Raw genomic sequence first — 8,850 nt, forward strand, 5'->3', positions numbered from 1 at the left:
AGTACATGATTTCTGCAAAATACCTATTCATGTTTAGTACATGGTTCTTTGCATTGTAGGTCATCCTTTTACCTTTCATCTTTAACATATTTTGAGGCCTTGACTTGTTTGCTCCAATGGCATACTCTTACCATTTGACTATGTTTTGATGTTGTCTTACCATTTCAATTAAAACCTTGATCTATTCTAAAACTTGACTTTTCCGCATTTTCCTCCCTTCGCACACCCTGCATCACAACAACACCCCCAACTAATTTCTACCTCAAGGCGATGTGAACATAAGCAACGATATGTGTTTTCGTTGAATAATTTGACAAGGTTTATTTATCATTGTAAAACCTTCCTTTATTCTAGTATCAAAATGTGGCTATATGTGTTTGTTTACTTTCATTCAAATTCCTATCTCCAATTGTGCTAAGTATATATCAATACCCTATTGTTTGACTCATGTACATAGTTAAGTTGTTCATAACATCACGGTACTACTTATTTCATCGACTCTTGGGTACCTTGACATCCTCTCTTTTCTATAGTTATATCGTTGCATATCGTTAATCAATTTTGCCAACCTCCTCATATAAGTAATCAATGTCTTTCTTTGCATTAAAATATTCACCATAGTATTGAGGGCCATCATTTTTCTTTTCGCAAAGTTTTTTGATATTATTGTACCATTGTGTACCTATTCGAAGATAACATTCTCATCATGTTAACCCACTCAATAAGCTATTTTTAATGTTTTTTTCACTTTAACATAACATATTATTATCCACTCAAATAAAATTTTGTAGTAATATTCTTCTCTTTTTGAAGAAAATAAGAAACCGTGCTATCTAGGGTTATATATAGGATAATGAAGAAAGTAACTAAATAAGAGTAACTTTTTAAAGTGACTCTTGTGTAAAAAAAAGCTATATATAATTATGACAAAGTTGGAGTTACTGCGGTATATTAATCATAGTATGCTTCACGCACAACTTATTAATAATATTACTTCGATTGAGTGTCATAGCATGATCATTGTAAATGCAAGAGTTTTTATTGACCTCTAATCCAAGGAAAATTAAGTCACTACGATCGAATAACATTAGGTATCAAAAACGTTGTCGAGTAAAATTTAGTATCACAGTGTTGTCCACTAGTCAATACCAATCGCTAATGTTTGTTCCAACTTGGCATTCATTCATCTGACATAGGTTGGACAAGTAGATGTATTAATATGTATATTCATGTTGAGACTACTATTTTGAAGTCTTATATTCAATTATGCACTAAGAATATATGGTAGATTGGATATTATAATCAATACATCTCGAGGTACATTGTATAGGGACTCTAAAACTAGTGAAGAATTTTTTGTTGCACCATAATACTTTTGCCACACTCATGATGAGATACTTAAGTTAAAATGATGTTATTCATGTGGAAATAGGAGAAATGACTCATCTAATTGTGGCGAACGGACATTTGTTTTTATTCTAGTTTCGATAGAGAGAGAATCTATAACTTTACCAAAATAAAGCTTTGCACATTGCAAGATATGATTTGTTTGGTAACATTCCTTGTTTTTTGTTTAATAGAAAATCAAAATGAAGCATATGAGTTTCAGATAGAGCTTATATCGTGTGCAACAGTACATGTATGTGAGGGATGTGCATGAGCAACACTTCAAAGTTCCATATTCGAAGAAATTTTATAGCCAAACGAAACATAGTCATGTCAGAAAAGTACGACATGATTTGGATGGGAATGAAGGGGCCATTATCTTAAAGAATGCATACCAAGCTTGAGTGAAAGTTTAATGGTTGGTGTAAAGGATACCATGATAATTATCTAGACCATCACTACAATCACAGGGTTCTCAATGAGCTACGGGTGTGACAAGTACACTCTCCTTCAGCATGATAATGCATAGACTCACAATAATATATTGAGTCGATACACATAATGGGTTCGTGGATACACATAATGGGTTTGTCGATACACATAATGTGGTCTCAAGTTGAACCGTTGAGGGCGAGTGTCATGTACGTGTGAAAGGGGAGAGAGAGAGAGAGAGTAATGGGGAATGAGATGCTGTAAAAATATGTGGATATGTATATATGCATTAATATAAGTTTTTTTTAGGGGTGGTTTCTTATTCATTAGATTCTTTTTGCTTTTTGGGCGAAAAAGCACAAGGAATATTCTTTTTGCGGAAGTATGTGTGTATGTACATACATACATGCTTCGCGTTTCCGCGTCTCCACAGATTTGCTTGTCTTTTTCTTTTTCTTTTCTTTTTCTTATATATATATTATTATATATATATTCAGCAGAAGAAAGAAGAGAATCTCTCTGGTGGATGCATATATATACATAAACACTCACTCACTCACTCACATCTCCATCTCCATCTCCATCTCCATCTTCAATGTTGTGTTCTCCTTCCACCTCCTCCCTCATCTGTTGCCTGTAGTTTGTGGATCCATGGCAGCAACCCATATAATGATCAATAAGACCAATCATCATAAGAATCACGATGAGGAATTCCTTCCTTCCCCGAGCTCCGCCTTCGATCCCGAACTCCACCGCCCGGGCGGTGCCCGCTCCTCATCCTCCCCCTCCCGAAGCAGCCTCGACCTCCACGTCATCTTCATCACAGCGGCCCTCCTCTTCCTACTCCTCACTATCCTCGCTCTTCACTTCGCCATCCGTTGCTGCCTCCGCCGCTGCTTCCGTGCCCACTCCTCCTCCTCCTCCTCCTCCTCCTCCGGTGGCGGCATGCAGCCACCACCAGGCCTCCCCATCGCCTCCTCCAGACCTGCCACACTCAAGAAGAAGCAGCTTGACTCCCTCCCCATCATCACCTTCCATGTCATCCGTCCACACGATGACGAGGCCCACATGCCCCCCCGGCACCATGACGACCAAAACCGTTCAGACAACAGCAATGGTGCCAATGCCAATGCCACGGAGGGGAGGGGCAGTTGCCGCCCAACCGACACATACGAGCATATGTCCGGTGGGGAAACAACAGCGGTATGTGCAATCTGCCTGGCAGAGTTCACTGCCGGGGAGGGGCTGCGGAGACTCCCAGCATGCGGCCATGTCTTCCATGCCACATGTGTCGGGACTTGGCTCGCCAGCCACTCCGCCTCTTGCCCCATCTGCAGGGCATCACCCCTCCTTCTGGACCGCCCCTCCAATTATACTTCTTCTTCTTCTTCTTCTCCACCTCCTCCTTCTCTTGAGCTCCGAATCCTCATTACTACCCCTAGTAATCCCAAGCCCCTTCTTAATCCTAATTAAGCTGTAGTTAAAGCTCTCAGAACTTTATCTTAGGTAACCTAACCTCATCCGATTTACTACTAATTCATACAGAGAGAGGAATAGAATATCCTACATAATAGGGTGTTAATTAAGCTTCATTATTTTCCCGAAGGTATAAGGGCATAATCAAACCTCTTTAATTAGCGCCCGAGTGAATGAATGAGCCCTCCAAATTATATCCATATCTAGTAAGAGGATCTCATATGAGAGTTGGGCTGAATTAAGATCTAGAGTTAGCTTGTTATAATAGTATGTTGGGCATGGCCTTACTTACCCTATCCTTTCAATATTACATCCAATTAAATCCAGTTTTGCAAATACTACCTCTCAAACCAGCCGCCCCCCTATCCATCATTTTTTGTTATTTAGGAGGATACACTTAGTTAGCTGGTTCCAATTATTACAGTTTAGCCAAATGAGTTCACTACTACAGAATAATAACTTGAGTTATTTCTTATATAATCCAATTCGAATACAAATTTCACCTCTTAAATGAAACGCCCTTCTCTTCTTATGAGCTTTTTTAACTGCCAATCATAGTTAAGGGTTCAACTGATACTACTTTGTGAGCTTGTATGGTTGTCCATCCACCTGTCCTTCAGATCCAGATTTGCACATGTACTTAAAACCCAAATTCCCTCCTATTGTGTAATTCCCCTCCTCACCTCACTCCACTCTCTCCGACAAATTTGAATGCTGCCATCCCTTCCCCCCATCAGCAGTTCCAATTTTGCAAGTAGCCATCTCCCCACCATAATCAGCCCATCCAATTTTGCAAGTTATATACCTCACAAGCTGATTTCCACTTGTTTTCCAGTTCATTCTCAACCTAACATATCTACAACATCACAGATGCCAATGTCATGAGCATGTTGCCACTATACCCTTAGGTTTTTGACAGCATGTCCCAACATTAGCTTACAGCCCAAGCAAGGTGTAGTAGCCCTGCAAAGAGTTTTGTATAGATATGCCTATAGAAAATCACAACATAATATACCAAGAAGAGTTATGCACTCCCTTGCGTGATAAATAATATTAAGGTTATTATTATTAGACAGAATTCCAATTAATATGCAAAAATAATTGAAATATCTGTTTCTCCATCTAACTTTTTTATTATTTCAATCGGAAGTTTTAGTGGGAGCATAAAGAAGCTTAGAAGATATGTATGATAAGTCAAAATAAAGCTTTATCAATTTCCCTACAATGTACAATAATATTGTTCTTCTTTGCATCTTCTTATAAGAGAAGTGTTCCATAGTGAAAATGATACATCAATGGTGTATTACAAGAGCCCATCAATTGTGTATTTAGAGTCCAAAAGCTTTCGTACACATTATGTATGTATGTAGACCACCTAACCTAAACCACCCTTACATGTACGTATCTGTCTCTTTAGCAAAGAATTTGATCGCACAGGAGGTTGAGAGACGACAGAAATCTCTACCAAAAGTCCGATTCATTTCATTTCTCGAGAACATAAGAATATAATACAGACCCAAAGACATCATAAAACTTGAATGAAGCTAGTGTCGGTGTCATAGATACAGCAACAAAACCTTGCCCATCGAATACAAATTGTACTCCAGCATCATCTCCATATGGTTGTAAACCATTGTAAGCCTTTGAGCCGCCACCGCTCGTAATAAAGTGGACAGGGCTAAGAGATAAGAATTTGCAAAATGTCAAATCAGACTTAATACTTGATTGTAAAACACGTTACAAAGTCACCACAATCATAAAACCGAACACAAACTTTACAAACCTGTCAGCACGTTTGATGTGTTGAACATTGTGGTCGTGTCCATTGATATATGCATCCACTTTGTACTTCTACAAGATGCGCACAGTGCAATGCAATGCAATGCAATCCAATCCATCAGAAAGCCATTCAAAATAATCTCATGAGAAGAACACAATGCTCTCATACCTCAAGAATCGGTAAAACTTGATTCAATAGCTCTTTAGTATCTCCGTGATGACCAACTGTATGGATTGGGTGATGTCCAAAAACTAGCTTCCAAGTGGCATCAGAGTTTTGCAAATTGATTTCAAGGTCCTGCATAAAGAAATTGATCCATCACATACATATATATAGTTTAAATGAACTATTGTTTCAAACTATCTTCATTATCAGAATATGGCAGCTACTGATATATGCCTGTAGTGTGGCTGCACATAGAGCATTCTAAATGCACACAAAATGTGGATGCAAATCTGACCATCAATTCACATGATCACTATTGCATGTGCATGTATATAATGAGTAGACTCAAAACTCCTAACTCACCTGTAGCTGAGACTGTAGTTGTTCAGCACGAGGAGCTAAACCTCTCCAATCGAAGTTCTGTGTATTGTTTTCCCAATACTCATTCACAAAAGGTGTTGTATCAATGAAGAACATATCGACCTTGGCATTACAATCCCCTAGAAAATTTACGAATATTGGTAAAGATAAAATAAAACCCACTTACTATAGAAACTTCCAAATATAAGTACAAACGGTGTTCATTAAAAGGTACCAGGAGCTGATCCTTTACAAAGAGCAGGGTGTAACTGGAATTCACGTCGACAGAACCATCTTGGATCACGTTTGACAATCTCATCACTCAATTGAGCAAGAACATCTCCCATGTAATCATGGTTTCCAAGCACTATAATGAAATTGACAAGTATCAAGCGCAATTTCATTAGTCAAGGAAAATAAATTATATTAGACAAGAATTGGACCATTAGCCTAATATAGATATGTAACTGCTTACCTTCGACAACTATTGAATCATTCCTCAAATGTAGAATTTACTAAAACTATCTTACATAAAATAATTGACAACATTTGGATCATTAGTCTACTATAGATCATGTGAAGAACTATCTTAACCAAAACAATCAATCATTTCATTTGTCTCCTTAGATAGATGTCCAAAAAACTATCTTTGAAAAAACAATAAACTTAAAAAAGCAACTATGCCAGGCACATTATTAAATTTTCTGGTTAGACCATTACTTCCCTTGATAAAAAGAAGTTATGTTTATATTACCTGTGTACCATGTTGTCTGTAGGCTTGGAGCAGTGTATATATCAGTGAAAGACACTGCGAATGTAGGGTCATCAACACCTGTGAGCCCAGTCTCATAGAAGTTGTCACCTACAGAGACCACAAATTCAATCCCAAGATCATCGCCTACTGTTCCCATCTGCAGAACACAAGTTAATGTAAGCATGGTGCACACACCTCTATATGACACGATAGTATAAACAGAATTTGAAGTGCCTCACATTAAAGAAAAAATATTCAGTAATGATATTAAAAAAGGATAGTGTTAGAAAGAAACAGATAAAGTGCCAAATATCAACGTGTTAAACTCAATTCGAGAAGAAGAAGAGCTTTCGTCAAAGTGTATGTTTTGATTGGCATTGAGCAAAACTAAATCATCCACATAATCTCTCTGTCTAACGAACTCAGTCAAGTTTTAGCAGGTTATTTATCATGTTACGCAAAGAAGATGAAAGTGACATTCAATAGGTAAAGGCTCACAAACATGTAGCGAAAACACACACACACAACAAATTTAGAGACAAATGAGAATGGAGAAACGCGTCACGCAGTTAATTTATCATGCTTAGCACAGAAAAATGGAAGAATAAGTTCAGAAAGACGAAGGCTTATAGAGTGGAAGAAAAAGTGCCTTGGAAATGTGTACGGAGAGAATATGCGCCTAAGTGAGAAGTTACTTCGGTTTGATTGTGCAAACCGTTAAATTGTACGATTTAACAGTCCAACTGTCATGTTTATCCCAGAAATTAATGTGTAACCTTAAACATTCGACATAGACGGAAGTAATGACAAAACAAAAACAAGAATAAGATGAGAAAAAATTAGTCGCAAAAGCAGATATAGCGCCACCATACAGTTAAGAACTGAAACAGTAGCAAAAGATTACTGTACAGTTAAAGAACTTACATGATGGATTTAAAAAAGGGAAAGCAAGAAAAGAATAGAAAATGAGCACCTGAACAGCGATTTCAGATTGATTATATTTTCCTTCTCGACCCCAATCGCCAACAACGAGGAAGTTCAGTCGTTCTGAAGGCTCTCCATTAATCTTCTTCTTCATCTTGTTGCTCTCGTTTCGGTGAGAAAACAGATCAAAGGCAAGGAAAAACAGAACAAGAAACAGACAGAAGGAAACAGCACGGTTCCAAGCAAGACATCTTCTGGTGCATCCATGGTGACCCCGAAGATCCTATCCATAATATGTTTCAGACCGATCATTTGAAAGAGATGTCAGATTAGTACGGAGAAAGAACAAAAAGACGATGGAAACAAGATGGTAAGGAAGGGAAGAGAATTGGAAAGGCATGAAGGGGATTCGAAAGCGAAACTAAAGAAAAAACAATCAAAATAATAAGAAATGAAACGGGGGGAATGGGGGAGGGGGAGGACAGAAATGAAACTAGGGTTTTGTTTACTGTATCTGAGGAGGTTAACTAGCGTGTAAGGGAAGGAAAGGAAAGGAAAGGAAACGGAGCAGAAAAAAAAGAAAGAAAGTACAGAAGGAAATAAATATGTAAAAAAGACTAGAGTTTGGTGATTGTTTGTTACCTGAGAAGAACGTGGAAGAAGAACAAGAAGAAGAGTGGGATTATCATCGGCCATAGCAGCAGCTGCTGCAGACGAAGAGGAATGAAAACGGGGAAAGGCTGAAGGAAATGGAGAAGAAGAAGAAGATGGTGATGATGAAAGAAGGAGAGAAGGAAAGATTGGGAGCGAGCTTTTCTGCTGATTCGTATTCCGTTTTTATTTGTTTGATTAGATTCCAAGGAATGGAATGGAGGGAATATTCTCAGAATCTTTGATTCGGTGTGGCGCTGATGTAGGGGGGTGGGGGGAGAGGAGACGATAGAATCATAACGAATCAATCGTGGAAGCCATAGCCAAAAAACACACAAGACACACACTCACTCACACTCACTCACATCCTTCCCCTTCCTTTCTTTCTCCCATGCAAACCACCCACCATACATGTATGTATGTATGTATGTATGTATGTATGTATGTATGTATGTATGTATGTATGTATGTATGTATGTATGAATGTATGTATGTATGTATGTATGTATGTATGTACTGGGTGTGTGTGTGTGTATGTGTATGTATGTATGCAAACCACCCACCATACATGTATGTATGTATGTACATATATATGTGTGTGTATGTGTGTATGTATACAAACCACCCACCTCACATGTATATATGTGTGTATGTATGTCTATATGTGTCTATGTGTCTATATGTGTATATGTATGTATGTATGTATGTATGTATGATCCGTTTTGTCCCTACTTTCCTTTAAGGTTTTGGGGAAAAAGACAACCACATAATTGGGGGGGGGGGGGGGGGGGGGGGGGGGGGGACGTTGGCGCTTTGTTTGGAGCTAGAAGAAAGAATCCACCCTTACCAATGACATGCATTCAAACATAGCAATCCTGCAACGAAGAACCAAAAACTCAACTCGAGAATTTAAGAAGCATGC

At 38.4% G+C, this 8,850-nt stretch overlaps 2 protein-coding genes across 2 annotated transcripts; one reads left to right on the forward strand and one right to left on the reverse strand.

Moving 5' to 3' along the window:
* The first annotated feature begins 2,396 nt into the window (after positions 1 to 2,396).
* LOC147865408 (uncharacterized) lies at positions 2,397 to 4,584 on the forward strand. Its single transcript, XM_087318207.1, has one exon. It carries the CDS (start codon positions 2,470 to 2,472, stop codon positions 3,289 to 3,291), a length of 822 nt encoding a protein of 273 aa, XP_087174333.1. The 5' UTR covers positions 2,397 to 2,469; the 3' UTR covers positions 3,292 to 4,584.
* LOC147865409 (purple acid phosphatase 7-like) lies at positions 4,487 to 8,000 on the reverse strand. The gene is made up of 8 exons (XM_087318206.1): positions 7,920 to 8,000; positions 7,327 to 7,560; positions 6,354 to 6,510; positions 5,835 to 5,966; positions 5,603 to 5,739; positions 5,243 to 5,371; positions 5,078 to 5,145; positions 4,487 to 4,972 (listed from the first exon to the last, which is right to left on the reverse strand). Exons 1-8 carry the CDS (start codon positions 7,971 to 7,973, stop codon positions 4,777 to 4,779), a joined length of 1,107 nt encoding a protein of 368 aa, XP_087174332.1. The 5' UTR covers positions 7,974 to 8,000; the 3' UTR covers positions 4,487 to 4,776.
* Positions 8,001 to 8,850: the final 850 nt, after the last annotated feature.

This window comes from Azolla caroliniana, unplaced genomic scaffold (assembly GCF_043228905.1).
Source record: "Azolla caroliniana isolate FFs.n. ecotype wild unplaced genomic scaffold, voAzoCaro1.0.p SCAF_4, whole genome shotgun sequence".
Lineage (NCBI taxonomy): Eukaryota > Viridiplantae > Streptophyta > Polypodiopsida > Salviniales > Salviniaceae > Azolla > Azolla caroliniana.

Coding starts and splice junctions, on each gene's coding strand:
- LOC147865409 (XM_087318206.1), bottom strand. CDS start 7,973: ATGGCCGATGATAATCCCACTCTTCTTCTTGTTCTTCTTCCACGTTCT. Junction 6,511..7,326: donor AATCTGAAATCGCTGTTCAG/GTGCTCATTTTC, acceptor TGTGTTCTGCAG/ATGGGAACAGTAGGCGATGA. Junction 5,967..6,353: donor ACAGACAACATGGTACACAG/GTAATATAAACA, acceptor ATTTCATTATAG/TGCTTGGAAACCATGATTAC.
- LOC147865408 (XM_087318207.1), top strand. CDS start 2,470: ATGGCAGCAACCCATATAATGATCAATAAGACCAATCATCATAAGAAT.